At 35.5% G+C, this 19,400-nt stretch overlaps 1 protein-coding gene across 1 annotated transcript; it reads left to right on the top strand.

Moving 5' to 3' along the window:
- The first annotated feature begins 12,479 nt into the window (after nucleotides 1-12,479).
- On the top strand, nucleotides 12,480-18,178 carry LOC130945122 (tRNA-dihydrouridine(47) synthase [NAD(P)(+)]-like). Its single transcript, XM_057873808.1, has 10 exons — nucleotides 12,480-13,370; nucleotides 13,462-13,578; nucleotides 13,707-13,949; nucleotides 14,469-14,703; nucleotides 14,813-15,066; nucleotides 15,632-15,904; nucleotides 16,120-16,401; nucleotides 16,542-16,662; nucleotides 17,042-17,211; nucleotides 17,692-18,178. The coding sequence occupies exons 1-10, from the start codon at nucleotides 13,113-13,115 to the stop codon at nucleotides 17,788-17,790; spliced, it is 2,052 nt and encodes a 683-aa protein (XP_057729791.1). The 5' UTR covers nucleotides 12,480-13,112; the 3' UTR covers nucleotides 17,791-18,178.
- The last annotated feature ends 1,222 nt before the right edge of the window (nucleotides 18,179-19,400 follow it).

Genomic DNA, 19,400 nt, shown 5'->3' on the forward strand with positions numbered 1-19,400 from the left:
ACCTCTTTTTTGGTTTAGGTAGAATGGATCCTTCATACTTCTCAGCCTTCTTCTTCTTTTCTGCAAATCTTGACATCCAGTAGCATCTGATCTACTCAAACATCGTCAGAATGGGCTTGTCTCTTGCCTCAAGAATCCTGCCATTGAAAGCCTCTGATATGTTGTTCATTAGCATATCACTCTTTGCCATAAATGTGAAATGGCTCTTTGTCCACAACTTTGGGTCCACTCCCATCAGTTTATCATAACAGTCCCTATTTTTCTCCTTGAGCAGATTCATTCTTCTCTCCCACTCTTCCACATAGGTAGCTTTAGCAATAGATAGGGTTAGATCCCTCAAAACTGTCCCTCCACCATATGCCTTCTTACAGTTGGCATACAGATGCCTTAAACATAATCTATGCTCAACAGAAGGTTCCATCTCAGCAAAAACTTGCATCAAACTCTATAACAACAAAAAAATAGTATCCAGTATCATTATTCAATCATAAGTCATATTATTCAATGAAATAGTTAGAATCATAAGTCATATTATTCAATGAAATAGTTAGAATCATAAGTCATATTATCCTTACTTTTTGTTGATCCGACATGAAAACCCATATTCTTGATTCACCGATATCATCCAGCAACAAATCAAGGAACCATCCCCAGCTGTCCTTTGTTTTTGCCTCCACTGCTGCAACTGCAATTGGAAAATAATTGTCATTAGGATCCCTCCCTACTGCAACTAGTAGCTGTTGACCATAGTCCCCTTTCAAGTGACACCCGTCCACTCCTATGATCAGCCTACAACCAGCCAAGAAGCCCTACTTCACCGAATTGGGGCACATGTGCATCCTCATGAATCGCGGTTGGTGTGTTAAAGATGGTCTATCCACAACAATATTAAGCTTGGACCCCGAATTTGCCCTTAAAATCTCAGCACAATAATCCCTCAGTTTGGCATATTGTAGTATGGCCCTTCCATGTACTTTTTCCCTTGCTTTTCTCCTTGCCCAGTAAGCCTTTTCAACATTAACATTTGCCATATACTTATCCTAAATTGTTTGAATAATAGTGGCCAGCCGCATATCTTCTCCACGACTAATGTTGTTGACAACCTTTTTTGAAATCCACTCACTAGAAGCAAGCCTACCACTATAACTCCTCCCACAGTTATGCTTGCCTTTCAAGGTTTTTATCCTAAAATAATCAGATCATCCTACCTTACTTGCAAAGCAAATCCACTTGCACTTTCCTTTTTGTCCCTTACACACTACTATGTACCTCAACTTGTTGTTCTTCTTGTACCTAACATCTCTCCTATTCAATAAGGCATGCTCCTTAATTGCATCTTTAAACTGGGACAATGTTTTGAACTCCAACCCAACCTTAAACTCATACTCTCTACACATTATTGTCTCATCATACTTAGGAAACCTTTTTTTATTAATCACGTCATCAGAATCTCCCTCGTAACTATCTATGTCTTCAGTTTCATAGCCATCTGAAATGTCTCCAATTTGTTCATCCATCTTTCCGGCAGCTTCATTATCCTCAGCACCCTTATCTGTTATCCCTTCTTGATTTAGCGGGCCATTGAACCCACCAAACGCATTTGATTGTCCACCATCAACACCATCCTCTACATCGAACCCAAAGTAATCCTCATGTTCACCATCATCAGCACTGTCATCAAATCTATCCTCCTCAGTAGAGGGTTCTGACTCAGCATCAACTTCTACTTCTATCAGTCCACTATTTTTGCCTTCATTTGGGACATAATATGGATCCATTGATGTGATTTCAACCCCATTACCTTCTCTGTAACCATCAACAACATACACTATACCATGCTTCACAGAATCATTAACTAAAGCCCTAGCCATTCTAACAGCATCCCCATCCGACCTCAACTCTTTGAGACCTAACTTCAAGTCCATTCCAGGTTCGTTCCACCATAACTTCGCATAACCCTTGTAGCCTAGACCCTTCAGCAAACTCACTATCTCTTGCAGAGACCATTCATCTAGTTCATAATGTAAGTCTTCCACAACCAACCCACCTAAATATTCTAGTCCATGTCCCGTGTCAATAAATTTTTCCCTCAACCTAAGAGGTTTAGAAACTCATACTAATAGGAAATACAATGATAAACAAAAATCTAGTGTAAAAGTGGCTGAAGATCCTAAACAAGGTTGATCTTCTCCTTTAAAGACTATACTAATGACTAGTAAGGGTAAAACAGTCTTTTTAGTACTAAAATCCACTTATGGGGCCCACTTGGTCAGTGTTTGGGCTGAGCTTTGATGAGATCCACGTGCTATGAGGCCTCTAGGGCATTGAACGGTGGATAGGGGATCCTCTTTGGGCGTTTGGATGCTAGTCTCTTCTCCTTGGGCGCTGGACGCCTGCAAGGGGGCAGGAGGTTAGTGTTGGACGCCAGTTTTGGGCCTTTTAATCTGAAGCAAAGTATAAAGTATTATAAGTTGCTGGAAAGCTCTGAAAGTCAGCTTTCCATAGCCGTTGAGAACACTCCATTTGGTCTTTTGTAGCTTCAGAAAAGCTCTTTCGAATGCAAAGAGGTCAAATCCGGACAACATCTGCAGTGCTTTCTCTGTCTCTGAATCAGACTTTTGCTCCAACTCCTCAATTTCAGTCAGAAAATACCTGAAATTGTACAAAAAAATAAAAACTCATAATAGAATCAAAAAATGTGAATTTATCACTAAAACCTATAAAAACTTAATAAAAACTAAACGAAACATACTAAAAGCTATATGAAAATGATGCTAAAAAGCGTATAAAATATCCGCTCATCAATGGACTAGTTGGGTATCTGATGGCGTGCTATATTAATGATGAAATTGTGATATTAAGGATTGTTGATGAGTTTAAGACTTAGAAATGAATGATTATGGTTAATGAAATGAGTATGAGCGGAAGTGTGCCAATGAGTAGTGGCCTCTAAGATTGTCATTTTGGTTATTTTTATTAGTACTCTCACTTTTGTAATTACTTTTGCCTTAGAAGCTTACTTTGAGAGTGATCTTTTGTATAAGCTATTTTACTTTTAAAACTCTGTTTGTTTGTATATAACTAGCCGGCTTAAACTTTGCGGGTGGCGGCTAGATCCTTATGACTATTATACTCTCTTATATACTTATATCTTGTTATCTGGTATCTATATCTTATGCCTTAAGTTTGTAGATTTGTGTGAACATTTTGCACTTTTGTATCTTGGTTTTAGAGCTTATTTCTTCATCGGGCTTCTAGAATTATTATTCATTCTATATATATTTATGTATAAGCCTTAGAATTATCGTGACCTTTGATTAACCTTTGCTTTACGGCATGAGGTAAGGCTTAGGGTAATTAGGGTGTTACATTTATTGAGTTCATAGGGGAGAAGCAAAGAAATAATTTAGGGTTGAAGTGGAAGCTATAGGCCATGTTTGACATAAAAGTCTCGTGTGGTTGCTTAGACATTGTATAAAAGGAGTACATAGGAAAAAACTTTTTCTAAACAAGTTGCTTGGAAATTATTACAAGTTCCTGTTCTCAATTAATGCTTCAACTCCATGATTTCTATGATCCAAACAAGGTGGGTAAATAACTTTATGTTTGCCTTTTTAATGATTCAGGTTTTTTAATCTGCCAAAAATGTTTATACATATAAAGATCAGATTTAAGATTCTTTCTAGTTATTTATGTGGAGCAGTTGCCATTGAAGTCAAGAGAGTTGATGAATCCATATTTGATGATAATTTTTTACTTGAAATGAGTGGATTTTATCAAATAAACTTGCACTTATTCATTGAAATAGCATATTTTTGTGAATTCTTTCCTAATTGTGCTTAATTATGAAAAACATGTTTTTTATGCTTAAAATTGCCAATTTTAATTCATTTTTCTCCCATTCGATGCCTTGATATATTTTTTGAGTGATTAAAGGTTTTGAAGGCAAGAATGGCTTGAAGAAGTGGAAGGAAAGTATGCAAAGTGGAAGAATTCAAGAAATGAAGGATTTGCAAAGCTGTCGATCCTGACCTCTTCGCACTAAATTAATCATAACTTGAGCTACAGAAGTTCAAATGAGGCGGTTCCAGTGGAATTAGAAAGCTAACATCCGGGGCATCAAAATCAACAAGACATTGAGTTGAGTGTGTATACGCACACAATGTGTGCATACAAACGTGTCTGAGCGCATGTCTCAATTAATGAAGCACATGACCAGCGATTTCTAGCCCATTTTGGGCCCAATCTAACTCATTTCTGATGCTATTGAACCAAGAATTGAAGGGAGATGAACCAAGTAGTCATAGTTTAGGTTTTTTTTATCATGTTTTAGGTGATTCTAGAGAGAAAAGTTCCAACTTCTCTCTAGAATTCTAGGGATTTACTTAGTTTTCTCTTTAGTTTTAGGTTTTGATCTTGTTTTAAGTTAGTTTTCCTTACTTTTTATTGTTCTAGCATCTTGACTCTCTTAGTTTACTTATTATTTTCATGCTTATGAACTCTTGTTAATTTTGATTCTATTTAATGCCATTTGATGTTTTATGTTTTCTTGATGCTTTTTTGGGTTATTGTTATTATTTTCTTGTGATTGGTAGTTTAGATTTTATTATTATTGTAATTTACCATGTTTCTCCTTTTATGCATGCCAAGTGTTTGATAAAATGTCTCTTTTAGTTTTAGTGTAGTTTTTCACACTCTTGGCTTGGGATTAAGAACTAAAGTGACCTTGAGTCATTGATGTCCAATATCGATTGTGACTTAAGGTTGTTAGTTGATTTAGTTTTCACTAACGCTGGTCTTTCACTAAGTTAATTAATGAGTTGGCTAGGATTTGTGGATTGAGATCAATTATGCCTATTTGACTTATCCTTGATGTTATGATTGACTAAATGAGATTAATTCTTCACAATTACCATGATTGTGGTCAATGACTAGGATAGGAAGCCTTGAATCTCAACATTTGCTAAGAGTTCCTTTTGGCCAATTGAAATCCATTTTCATTGCTTTACTTGTTTTGAGTTTAATTCCTTGCATGCTTCTTTTACTTTCTTGTCATTTACATTTCTTGTCAGTTGTCATCACAATCTCCATTTTTCTCATAGCCAATAATTCAACACTTAATTATAATTCCTAGGGAGAATGACTTGGAATTCTACTCCTAGTTATTTTGGTTTGTATTGTGACAAATTTTTAAACTTTGATTGAGAGTTAATTGTTGGTTTAGACTATGTTTGCAACGAAATTACATTGATAAATTCTAAACCGACATTTGGCTCCTCATCAAGAATCCACTCAAGCTGGGTTTATATTGGACAAGTAATATATATTTCACATCATGTTTCTGTTTTGTGTTTTTCATGTTGTCTATTGATTATTCCATGATTGCAGAAAATTGAAACAAGAAAAGAAGTGCTACATAGAGCAGCTCCATTGCAATATTATAAGCATGAAGTGATCAAGTTTTGCAATTGAATTTGAACAGGTCACCAAAGATAGAACTTAATGATGAGGGGTGTTCATTGTCATTAGAGCTGAGTGCATATGTAAAACAAAATCCAGACACAATTAGAGGTCCTGCTATTACTCCAGCTAATAGTCCTGAGCAACGATTGCTGCTAATCTGTTATTGACTACAACTAATATTGGTACCTCATCACTATCAAGCTCAGATCCTAGCACTTCACCATTTTTCCAGAGTGATTGACGTTAGGATTTTTGCCAGTAAAGAAGTTCATAAAAACAGTCGCGTTGTAGATATAGTCTCTAAACCGACAGAAATCCCTTCGTGCAAACGTTTTGGTTGTCACAAGTAACAAACCCCTTTAAAAATTGATAACCGAGTATTTAAACCTCGGGTCGTCTTCTCAAGGAATTGCAGGGAAGTATGTTCTTATTATTGGTTATGAAAAAGTGTGTTTGGGGTTTTTGGATCAAGGTAAAAGGTTAATTGGGCAGTATGTTGCACAAAAAATAATAAGAAAAATAAATAAATAACTATAAAATAAACTCTTGGTAAGGTATGGGAACTGGAGATCCTATCTTAGTTATCCTTATCAATTATGAAGAGAATTGGATTCTTTTCCCACCTTGTTAACCTCTAGCTATGAAGGTAAGTTAAATGGGTGAATTAATTCGAATCCTCAAGTCCTAGTCTTTCCTTGGGAAAGGCTAGAGTTATTGGAATATGAATTAATGAAATGAAGAAATCCAATTTTCAATCAATAATGAGTTTGATAACTCTAGAGTTACCAATTATTTAACCAAGACCAAAAGGAAAGAAAATTGTAGCTGCTGAAATAAAAATGCTTTTAGATGGGAAGCAATAATCATGTAAATAAAAGAAAGCAATATTAAACTGAAATACCTCAATTAATATTAATTCAAAGAAAATCGTAATATGAAGAGTTCATAAATTTAATTGGAAAAATAAATAAAAATAAAGAACCTGGGATTGAGAGTCACTCCTAAGAATAGGAGAAGTCCTAAATCCTAATCCTAAAAACACTACCTTAAATCCTAAAGAGAGAGAGAACCTCTCTCCAAACTAGATCTAAATCATCGAAAGTGAATTATGAGAGCATGCTTATGAATACATGCATTCCCCCACTTTATAGCCTCTAATATGTGTGTTCTGGACTTGGATTTGGGCCAAAAAGTGCCGTAGAACTCGTTATGAGCGTTTTCTGCAATTTCTGGTGCGTGGCCTCTGTCAAGCGTCCGCGTGGGTCACGCGGTCGCGTCATTCGGAGCTTTTCTTTGCCACGCGGTCGCGTCAGTCATGCGACCGCGTCATGTGCATTCTGCTTAAAGCGCGTGGTCGCGTCAGTAATGCGGCCGCGTTGCTGCTGATTCATGCTTGGCACGCGATTGCATCGTCCATGCGATCGCGTGGATACCAGTTTCCTTAAAGCTCCGTTTTGCTTTCTCCTTTCCTTTTAGTATGCTTCCTTTTTCATCCTTTAAGTCATTCTGCCTTAGAAAATCTGAAACTACTCAACACACTAATCACGGCATCGAATGGAAATAAGAGAGGATTAATAATAAGAAAATATAAGTCCAAAGAAACATGTTTTCAATCAAAGCACATAATTAGGAAGGCAAATGTAAAATATGCAAATAGTATAAATAAGTGGGTAAAGAGTTGATAAAATCCACTCAATTGAGCACAAGATAAACCATAAAATAGTGGTTTATCAGTGATATTTATGAAAGGCAAAGGCATGAGGGACTGAAAAATCTGGAGGATATTGAATCTGACTTGGAGAGTGAAAAGCTAAGTTTATCTTCAAAAAAGTTCATATATTCTGAATAAGTTTATCTTCAAGATATTAGTGAATTTTTACTTATTTATTTCTTTATCATTCTTAGAGATGTTTATATTATGTATTATTACATGAATATCAAAGATGTTAGGTACAATGTTCTGAAAATCGGACCGGACCGACCGATTCAATCGGGTTAACCGAAAATCGGTCACTTAACCGGTCCAGTCCACCAACAGAACGGCCCTGCAACAAACCGGTTTAAAAACCAGCCGAACCGGTGGTTAATCGGCGAACCGGGCCGGTTTCTGCAGGTACCGGTTTTCTCTCCTGATAATGAAACGACGCCGTTTTGCTTTTTTTAAAAAAAAAGTTAAGAACGCGTGATGAATTGATGAGCCAGCCACTTTAGCATACCCGAATCCCTAATATGCTAATCCAGGAAGCCTGCCCCCAAGCCTAGCCTCCACCACCGCCTTGTGCCTCTATTGCCGCCGTGCCGTCCGTCGCACCGACCCCTGTTCGCTCTCAGACTCACCAGTCGCAGGCACGCTGTTTCTTCCTCGAGCGTCCGTCGTCTTCCTCTTCCCCTGGAGCTGCTGCATACCTGCATACGAAGGAGGAAGGACAACCGACCTGAATCGAAACTGACGCCGTCGCGGGTCACTCACCGTCGCGGGTCACATACTTATCCTTATTAGTGGTTACATTCATATGATTTTCTTAACAGTTAATGATTATTTATCCACTTTGATTTCCTTGACATAACATAAACAGTTAGTATTATTATAGTTATAAGTGTTTTAAACTTTACTTGGCAGTGCTAATCGAGGTGATAGCTTAGATCGCAATATTGATGAGGAAAATCGCTCAACAAAGGATTTATTGATTCTTGTAAGTGAAAATTTTTTCAAATAGGCACCAAAAATTGGTTACAATTTTCTAAAATTCAAATTAGTTTGATATTTTTTACTGTGGTGAGTGGTTTTAGCAAACAGGAAGAACTGAATTATATAATATGCACTTGACTTAGTATAGATGCACAATGGGTAATCCCTTGAGGGACATTTATTTATAGACACAATTTTATGTGAAAGATATTGTTGATATTGATTTATCTTAACATGCTTACTTACCTTTGGATCTTGTTAAACAAGCTAAATGTAGAGATTGATAATTTGTTTTCATTATATTAGGAAGGTCATGAGGAAGCTCAAGAAGAGTTGCCTAAGAAAGCAAAAATCTTCTTTAGTATTGCAGTTCAGAACTGGGATGCTGACTTTTATGTGAAAGTTGATGACAGTATTGACATTGATCTGGGTAAAGAGTGTTTATATTTTGATCTCCTTATATATAGTGTGTGTATTTTTTTTTGATAAGTAATTAACTATTTTTTTTCTAATATGAAATAATTGACACATTTTTTTATATGTTAACTGGCCTAACAGAGGGATTAATTGACCTTCTTAACCGCCACCACGGTCAGGATGGGGCATATATTGGATGCATGAAATCTGGAGAAGTGATATCAGAAGAGTACTTTCTTTAACTGAGTGAATTATGATTTCATATATTTTATTTCATGATAAGTTATCCGTGCCCCTTTCCTGCTTATGGTTATGCTTCTGTTTGTTGTTAGTTCTCCTTCACCAAATGTTAAATATGTAACCAAATACAAGTTGAATCTTGCCAGTTTTGGATTATGCTTATAAGCATCATTTTGGTTGCTTTTCAGGGGCAAGGCATGCTACGAGCTTGAATGGTGGAAATTTGGGGATGAAAAGTCGTAAGTGATATAACTTTTTATGGAAGTTTTTGTTTATTAAAGGAGAGATTTAAGTAGCAATGATTACCTTACTGCAATTACCTTGTCATACCTTGTCATTTATGTGCGTTTTGAATATTGTCATTTGAAGTTGTTTATGACCTTTTAATGATAAATTGTGTATTGTTTATTATGTGAAATTGTTAAATTTTGAATTTTATTAGTTTAAAAATTATTGAATTTAACTTTTTAAAATTATGTATTCAATTTTTTATAATTTCACTCTATATTTAATTAAACCGGTTCAATCACGGTTCAACCATTAAACTATTAAACCAGTCACTTGACTGGTTCGATGACCGGTCCGGTTCTCGCAACCTAACGTATGTATGATTATGATCGATACAAGCGACCCTTTTGTTTAAGAATAATTTTTATTATTTTAGAAATATTATATAATATTATTATGTATCTTCTTTTATTTTATATTATTTGACTAATTTAATTAAAAATACAAAATTATATATATAATCATATTACTAAATATTAGGTTTTAGAAAAAAATTATATATATATATATATATATATATATATATATATATAAATTAAAAAAAACAGTGAGGGCATAAGGCTACGATTATATAATATAGCTATAGGTATATAATATTACTATGTTTTTAAAGTGATGCAGTTAAGTGTGACCTATTCTTCTTAATTTAGTAAGAATAGAAGTTGAAAAGCATAGTTTTGGTCCTGAATAGTATCACTAAAGAAAGCTATATTTTCAAGGATAATTCTATGGTACTGATGGAAAGATTCTTCCTTACCTGCTGATGTATCGTGTCACACCCTAGAAAGTAACATGTGTCTTGGAATCTTAGTGCGTCTTGTAAGTTGTTGTAGATAGGACTAGGAGTTTACAGAAAGGGCTCCATGGTTCAGAAAATTTGTCTTGTGAATAATTGTGACGAGAGATTATTAGAGGCTTATTAAGACTTAAGTGTAGGTAAATATTTCTTTTATAAATATTAAGTACAATAAGAATATATTATTTTAATATAAAGTTAATGGTCTATTCGATGGGCCTAAGAGCGTGATAGTGAGGTGGGCCGTGTAAATGGGGTGAATGCAGTGATGCATTCAGACCTATGCTAGTGCAATACGATAAATTTGCTAATAAATTTATTTATATGTTCATTTAAAGCTTGTAATAACTTTTTTATATTTAATGCATATTTCAAAACTTATTTTTGTATCAACCTTAACTATCAAATGGAATTGATTAGAACTTTAGAAGTCCGATGATTTTATGCGATAAAAATATATGTTAAATTTATTATATAATTATATATAAAAGAGCATAATTTACTTTCTAATTTTCATCAAGCAATTGCTTATATAATTCAATTTGTATCACTCAAATTTTTCATCGAATTAAACATAAATAATTAATTTTAGGTATCTATAGTTTAATTAAATTCTCGATTAGCAACTTTAACTTATAAAGTTTGTAAGTAGATTCAATTAGATATTGAGTAATTATCGTTATTGTTATTTTTTTTCCCTAGAGAAAGGAATATTCAATCGGATGTTGCACTGGTATAATTTATTTTTTAAAAGAAAAAACTGTATCTACAATTTTTTGGTCATGGACTAAAAGAACCAAATCAACTGGCTCATATTGAATTATGATGCAGGCCCAAATCCACAATCATACGCCCAAAAAATATTAAACTTAAAGAATGAGAATTATGTGGCATTTGGGATTAGCAATTGATCTTCACCTCTTCTTATGAGCAATTAGATCAACAGATCGGCAATTATTTGTGATAAAAAAATTGAATCACCAAAAAATTGGGATCCAATTATTCACAATCTGCCATAAATCTATCCACATGATTGAGAAGAAATTGATCACCATTAATTCATGAGAAATCAATATCTCTGATCCCTAGAGATTTCACCCATCACAAATCTTCATTTCAATTCCTCTAATCACCCACTATCCAATTTTCCTTTTACATTCCTGTAATTTATAATTCTTGCCATTTATATTTTAGCTCTTATTTACTTGCAATTTACGCTTTAGCTATTTACATTTCAATTCTTATTTTCTTACACTTTAAGTTTCAGCTATTACATTTCCAGTCATTTAATTCATGTTATTTTACTTTCAGTCTTTCAATTCTGTCATTTATATTTCTGTATTTTACTTTCATATTGAATATATCAAAAAATCACAAATTGTTTGCCAAATTAAAACACCATTTAACTAAAATTGTTTAATCCACTAATTTCCGTAGAATCGATCTCGCTCTTGTGAGTATTACTACTTAATACAACCTGATATACTTGCCGGTAATTACGTGAAACTAATTTTTCCGTATCATAAACCAATGTCTTCTACGGTGTCTCACAACCCTTCAGGATGGCTCTTCCTAGAATAGAAATCTTTCTTTTTCTTGACTTCGTTTTTTTGTTATTTTTTTTAAAATACAATGGAGGCCATCAACCTTAAAACAATACAATAAGACCAAAATAACCTATAATAGAATATTAGCAAATTCATCGTATTGCACGAGCATAGGTCTTTTTTTTTTGGTCAACACGAGCATAAGTCTGAATCCATCATTACATTCACCCCACTCACACGGCTCACCTCACTATTACGCTCTTAGGCCCATCGAATAGACCATTAACTTTATATTAAAATAATATATTCTTATCCTACTTAATATTTATAAAAGAAATATTTACCTACACTTAAGTCTTAATAAGCTTCTAATAATCTCTTGTCACAATTATTCACAAGACAAATTCTCTGAACCATGGGTCCTTTATGCAAACTCCTAGTCCTATCTGCAACAACTTATAAGACGCATTAAGATTCCAAGACACATGTTACCTTTTACGGTGTGACACGATGCATCAGCAAGTAAGAAAGAATCTTTCTATCAGCACCATAGAATTATCCTATTTTCAAAGGCCAAAAATATAGGTTTTGGTACAAAAAAAAACAGTCTTCGAGAATAGATAACAGTCGAATAGACATCTCCCACTAAAAGGTCTTTATAACCTAAAATGTGTAGTCTTTTTTTTTTTCACTTTAGCTATACTTTTTAAGTGTGGCCGAATAGATATGTTTTTTAATGTTAATTTAATATTTTAATATCTTATTATTAGCTTACAAAATTTTCAATCTACTCCTAAATATATATGATTCACTTAAGAAAAATGAAAAATGCACCAAATATGCCTGAATTATTAGAGAATGCGAGAATTATAACCAAGAGCTTGGCAGCATTCAGTTGTTTACCGTAACTAGAAGCAACCTTGAACATAAAAGAAAAGAACTAGCAAAACAAACAAATTCAAATTCAAATTTATTTGAAACGAAAATTTCTAGAAGATTCAATTAGGATCAAGAGTAAGTAAGAACCATCAGCTGTTTTGCGAATCATTTCCGAGCCTCCGCGTCTTTCAGCTTCGACGCTTCAACCACGGCAATCTCCTTCAGTGACTCAGAGCTTCGGAGTCATGTATAGGATCGTTGCCACCCCACTTTCGTGATGATCACCACCTCCCACTCCTTGCGTTGCCCGTGGAAAGATCACTCCCCATCGTTGCACGGCACGTGGCACAATCTTGTTCTTCACAAAACCGTGGCCTATGGATGAACAATACAACCTGTGCTAACTACAAATCCTAGCCCGTGAGAAAAGACGAAAGAGAGGGGGAAGTAAGAGAGAGAGCGTACGCGCGTGGATTTGAATGGAAGGCCAAAGGCGCGGATAACTTCGGTTCACACTCCCAAGGACAAATCTGTCTTTCTAGACCACCGTATAAGTACCGTAGTTGGCAGTTGGCACATAATGTATTTCGTGGGTGAAAAAGCAGTTTCCTTTTAAAATAGATTAGCTGACGTTGTTGTGATATCTCATATCTCTGAAACATAAAACCCTACTCTATCTCCATCACTCCACTCCGTGGGAGCAGTTATGGGAGCGTAGTGTTGTTTAGTGGCATTAGAAGGCGAAGGACAAAGAAAAAGGCTTTTTGTTTTTGCGGTGTCAAGTTTCAGGTACATGGAGGCGGAGGAATCCCGGTCCCAGTTACCGGGAGACGAAGCAACAGCGGTTGAGGTAACCGCTGAGCAACTGGTGGCGAGGGCCATAGCTCCCATCAAGAAGGAATTCCTTCGCCCACCACCTGTTCGCTCTTCCTCCGCAGACAACGAAGCCGCTGCCGCCGCCACCAATGATAATAAGAACCCTGCTCATCCTGGTTCGGGTCTTCTAAAGGACAAGAAGTCCAAGCGCCAGCTCAAGCGTGAACGCCGTCAGGTTAGCTACGATTCCCTTCTTCCCTCCATTCATTCATTCATTTCATATTCAATTCCTATTTTTTAAACCATTCCAAACACTGTCTCTGCAGGAGCAAAAGTCGGCACGAAACCTCTGCCCGGAAGTTGCAAGGACCGGTGATGTTACTTCATGTCCTTATAAAGACAAATGCCGCTTCAGCCATGATATTGAAGCCTTCAAGGCCCAGGTACTGTACTTAATTGCTTTCTTTTGTTTGATGCCCACCACATGTTTGTTTATGCTCTGAATTGTTATCACCTTTGTTGGAAATAAATGTTGTTTCATCACTAAGTAAGAAAATGCCTTTAAGTGCAGAAACCAGCTGATCTAGAAGGACAATGTCCTTTTGTTAAGTCTGGAGGGCCTTGCCCTTATGGGTTAGCATGTAGATTTTCAAGTACCCATGAAGATGGTGTTCTTTCTTCTACTGGCCATCTCAACGGTCTTAAGAACAGTTCTGAGGTTAATGGATTGAGCAAAGATGTTCAGAAGCTTCTGTGGAAAAATAAGATGAGGTTCTCCAAGGCTGATGCCAAACTCAAAAGTCTTGGCCTCTTGGTATGTTGATTATTCTTTAACTTACATGCTTCTTTATCTATGATTTTATGTTTTATTTCTCCCTTTCCCTATGAAATACCCGGAAAAGTGAAGACTTTTTACCTGTTGTAGTTGAATAAAGTATAGCTAATTAGTTTGAAGTGGTGTTTTTCTAACAGTTTTTGTTACTTAATTAGTAGGTTATGAAGCAGACCCACACGAGTAAAATGCTTGTGTGGGGTACTTAAAATGTCAAACTTAGAAACTGAGAAAATAAACTAGGTCAACTTTAATATCCAATTCCAATACACATGCAAATCTTCGTTATCATGCTCCTAGCTTTGCTTTGTGATTCTTCCTTTGGTTCATTTTATTATCTGGCAAAGATTTGATAACTGTTTCTGCCTTTTTTTATGCTTCTCCTTTAAGCCTGTCTCTGATGACAAGAAGGGTCATTTTAATTGCCAATTGTATTCATTCCATATTTGATTCATCTTACCTTTCTTCTTGCTGCCCTCCTCTCTTCTGAAAAAAATTCAGTGCCCCAAGTCAAAAATGAAGGACATGGAAAATAAAGATGGTGAAAATGGCGGTTCAAATAAGTGTAGCCTTTCGGATGACAATGGGTGTTGTGAAGTAGCCTCTGACTTGGGTCCTAAGTTGGAAGAAGCTATAAAGGATGATGATGCTGATGCAAAATATGAAACCGATGAACTTTGTCCACAGAAAAGAAGAAAAACTGGAGTAAATTGTGATCCTAGTGAGATAGAAAAAGGTCATATCTTCATCTCCAGATTTTTTATGGTTTGGAATCAATAAATGAAGTAATTTTATGTTCTTTTACCTTAGAGTCAATGTAACTTTTTTCCATACTGCTGAAACAGGTGTGAATGTTACTGAAGAAATTGAAAGAGGCAGCATAAATACTGAACCAGAAGCAGGATGTGATACTTTAACCATAAAAACTGATCTAAGTCTGAAGTTACATCCACGTGAAAAGAAGCTTATTGATTTTAGGGACAAATTGTATCTTGCACCCTTGACCACAGTTGGAAATCTCCCTTTTAGGAGGGTTTGCAAAGTATTAGGAGCTGATGTAACATGTGGTGAGATGGCAATGTGCACAAATCTTTTGCAGGTATATACATGGTTTTTCTGCTAGTTGATTTTATTGCCTTGTTTCATTGTGTTGTGGTGTATATCTTCTTTTTGGTGAGTGTATCCTCTTATGCTGGCTACTTTACTTTTAGCTTTGCCAGTTTCAGCAGCATTGAGCTACTGAGTTTTTGCAATCATCACAGGCTTTTCTGATACAGTTGAGAGCTCTCCTTTTCTCCTAAAGCTTTTGAGATTGACCCATACCCAGTAAATTCATAATGTTGCATAGAAAATTTTCCTCCAAATATGGGAATCTTAGTATCAGGATTTAGAAACCATTAGTTGATGCATGCTTTAAAATTAGTTGTGTTGTTCTAGTTATAATTTGTATATCTATTTGTTTTTCTCTTCTGCTTGTTCTATACTCTTAAATTTAGCTTTCTAAAGTCCCCGTCCCCTGCCTTCTCTCTCTCTCATAAATTATATTCTGCAGAATCTGCACAACTTCATCTTTGCCATGTTTTCCTCCGCATTTAAGCCTTTTTTTCATTCTGTAGCGAAGCTACATTTACATTCCATTTGTTTTGATTTTGCTATGGTTGTAGGGTCAAGCTTCTGAATGGGCATTGCTGAGACGTCATTCATCTGAAGATTTATTTGGTGTACAAATCTGTGGTGCATATCCAGATACTGTGGCTCGCACTGTTGAACTAATAGAACAAGAATGTACAATAGATTTTATTGATATAAATATGGGTTGCCCTATTGACATTGTTGTGAATAAGGGTGCTGGATCAGCTCTTCTGACAAAACCAATGCGGATGAAAAATATTGTTGAAGTAGCTTCAAGCACAGTGGATAAACCAATAACTATCAAGGTATTTGTAATGCTAAGTACTTTACATTTGCTGTTGGCCATTCTTTTGTTTGTTGGGTTTGATATGGTATCATATTCAAGGCAGCATCTTGATATCTTCTTTTGCCCACTTTTCTCCTAATGAACTCCTATCACCTTTTGCCGGGGAAAAATAAATATTACTTTAAATTTTTCTCAATGAGTATGCTCAACTTGTGCGTACATCTGTTTAACCAGGTACGGACTGCTTATTTTGAAGGAAAGAATCGCATTGATTCTCTCATTGCAGACATGGGCTCTTGGGGAGCTGGTGCAGTAACAATACATGGAAGGTCACGTCAACAACGCTATAGCAAGCTTGCTGATTGGGATTACATATACCAGTGTGGAAGGAAGGCCCCTAAGACATTGCCAGTAGTGGGGAATGGGGATGTTTTTTCGTTTGTAGACTGGAATAACCACAGAACTGCATGTCCTGAACTTGCTACCTGCATGGTTGCTCGTGGTGCTCTGATTAAAGTTAGTATCCTTGGTTCAAGTGTCCATTCTTTTATTCTCTGGACTTTATTGTTATGTTATTTGATCTTGAAATTATCACCTGGAATTATGGTTGCCAGTAGTATATTTCGAATATTTCAACTAATGATTATGTTATGCAGCCTTGGATATTTACTGAGATCAAGGAACAGAGACATTGGGACATCAGTTCTGGTGAGCGACTAAATATTCTCAAAGAGTTTGTGCATTTTGGCCTTGAACACTGGGGATCTGACACAAAAGGTATGCTCTCTCTCTCTCTCTCTCTCTCTCTCTCTCTCTCTCTCTCTCTCTCTCTCTCTCTTCTTTTGAGTTGTGGTAGGCAAGTAGTTTTATTATATTTGTATAATTGCAAGACATTATTTTTTGTTGTCAGATAGTTGCATACATGAAGTAATGTATGTATGTATGATCTCCATACAGACTAGGTAGCTCCAGTTTATGTCATCTTCATGCAAACCAAACAATAAGTGTGTAGTGGAGGGTCCTTTAAATGAATATTTTAGCGGTATTATTTGGATTAACTACTTACAATGTATGCATGCACATAGTAATTTGGATTTATCGATGCTTATTTTGCTTCATGTTTTGTTTACTATTGTGGATATGTATTGTGTTACAGGAGTGGAGACGACGAGGCGGTTCTTGTTGGAATGGCTTAGCTACACTTGTAGGTACGTACCTGTTGGTCTTCTGGAAGTGATTCCACAACGAATAAACTGGCGTCCACCTTCTTACTATGGGCGAGATGAGCTTGAGACGCTGATGGCCTCAGACTCAGCAGCTGACTGGGTATGCAATTCTTTACATATTTTATTATTAGGCTATGTTTTTCGATTTGTTTGGGTGTGTGTTTCCTTGGAGGTGTATTCCGACATCTGCTGTCTCCTATGGCAGAAATAGACTTGTTTGTATGTAGACGGTGAAAATGCTTCCTGTTGAAAGATGGAGATTGAGTTAAATGACACTTCTAATTATTTATTTTAAATACAATCTATGAAATCGTTTTCAAACAAGTCAATATGATTATCATTAGTTGTTCAGCTTATGTAGAAACTTTAAACTACCTAATTGATAAATAATTAGAATTGAAATTAGAAAATAGCAACAAAGCAACAAGCCTACGAAATATGAAACCATTTTCTGGAATTAAGCTTGATGCGTTATATTATCATTTAAGCATCTTTCTTACCATAAAACATCTTATCATCCCCCCGATTCATGCTGCTAAGGAGTGATTATCCTATTTGCCTTTTGCCTTTTCATATGCAGATACGCATATCAGAGATGCTACTAGGCAAGGTTCCGGATGGCTTTACATTTGCTCCAAAGCATAAATCAAATGCTTACGATAGAGCCGAAAATGGCTGACCCTGCAATTTTCTTTCCAATGCTGGTTCTGATGAGAAGCAACTGCTGACTCATGAACATGCCTTGACATTGGCCAATGCTGTGGAGAGTAGAACTACACTATAGACTATAGAGAGCAATTTATGTTCTTTGATTTGGGGAGTATTTCATCGTTGACCATTTGACCTTTAGTTTTCAACGCATATAGCACCAAGTGAAATTGAATAACAATTGGCATTTGAAGTGTAAGCAATAATTGTTTTACATTACATTACCCATCCCTTGCCTTACGTGCTCGGGTCAACCTGCACATTTAGGCCTGATTGGTGTATTTTTTATATCTTTTTTGTTATTTTATGAAGGAAAAAATAAAAGTAAAAAATAAAAATGAAAAATTATTTTTATTTTCTATTTCACAAACTTTTGAAAATAGAAAATATTAAAAATGAAATAAGTTAAAATGCACACCAAATATATTCTTAATTATCTTTTTTTGGTCAACTGTTTCAATTAACTTTAGAGTTTCACTGAGGATGGATGGTTAACCTTAGATAGATGCAAATCCCATAGGATCCAAATCCATGCACATGTGTATTATATGGAAGAGTTTTAAATGTTTATGAAACACTGGTATTCTAATAATTCTAACGGTTAATTTTAATTATAAAAAAATATATTATATATTAAATGAAATTAACATTTAAAATTAATGAACATCGATTTTTAGTAACATTTAAAAATTTTCGTGTATTATACACGATTCGGATTGGAGGTGGTCCATGTTTAGTTTGGTAAAACTCAGTAGCTGCCAGAACCTTCTGGTAGAGCAAGAAGCGGGGTCCGCAACTACTAGGGAAGATGGATTGTCGGCTTCATACTGAAAATTGGAATTTTTGCTACTTTTTAGGCAGAATTTTGTGAGGTAATACATGGATTAAAAGTTATTTGGGATTGGGAACTGAGAAGATTTATAGTAGAGTTGGATGCAACAGAGTGATTAAGGTACTTACAACGACAGATAATATCACAGACCACCTGGAGGTTCTCATAAGAGGAATTGGGAGCTAAAATTTAAGCACACTTAGAGAGAGAGAGAGAGACAAAGGAGCGGATTAGTAGGCAAAGTAAGTCTGAAAAGTCTCCCAAGATTTCATTTCATTAATAATGCACCTTGTAACCTAAGGCTAAAATCCCTGCCTTGTTTTTTTAGGCGATAGTCTCATTTCAATAGCGATAAACTTAATTATTCTTCATGAAAATGTAGTTGGTGAAAATAAGGAAAAAAGAAAAACAGTTATCCCCAGAGAACGCATACAGAGAGTAGCAAAGGATTTCAATAATATTTTCTAATTCAAAAGGTATTACATTACTTTGTAGATTGAGGAAGTAATTTTATCTGCAGTGTGCAAATAGTAACGTACGTCATAATATTATGTTATCCATAATTTCCCGTCAATATAGAGAATGGATAAACAACGAGAAAAAACGAACTCCTAAGTGGAACTGGGATTTTGAAAACTCCTTAATAGCATATGCTAATTGCTAAGGGAACAAGATCTCTTATTAATAACAGGAGAAACCTAAAACTGTCCTCATCAGTTCTAATTATTAATCCTGCACTGTCTTAGAAT

The sequence above is a fragment of the Arachis stenosperma genome, chromosome 8 (genome assembly GCF_014773155.1).
Source record: "Arachis stenosperma cultivar V10309 chromosome 8, arast.V10309.gnm1.PFL2, whole genome shotgun sequence".
NCBI lineage: Eukaryota > Viridiplantae > Streptophyta > Magnoliopsida > Fabales > Fabaceae > Arachis > Arachis stenosperma.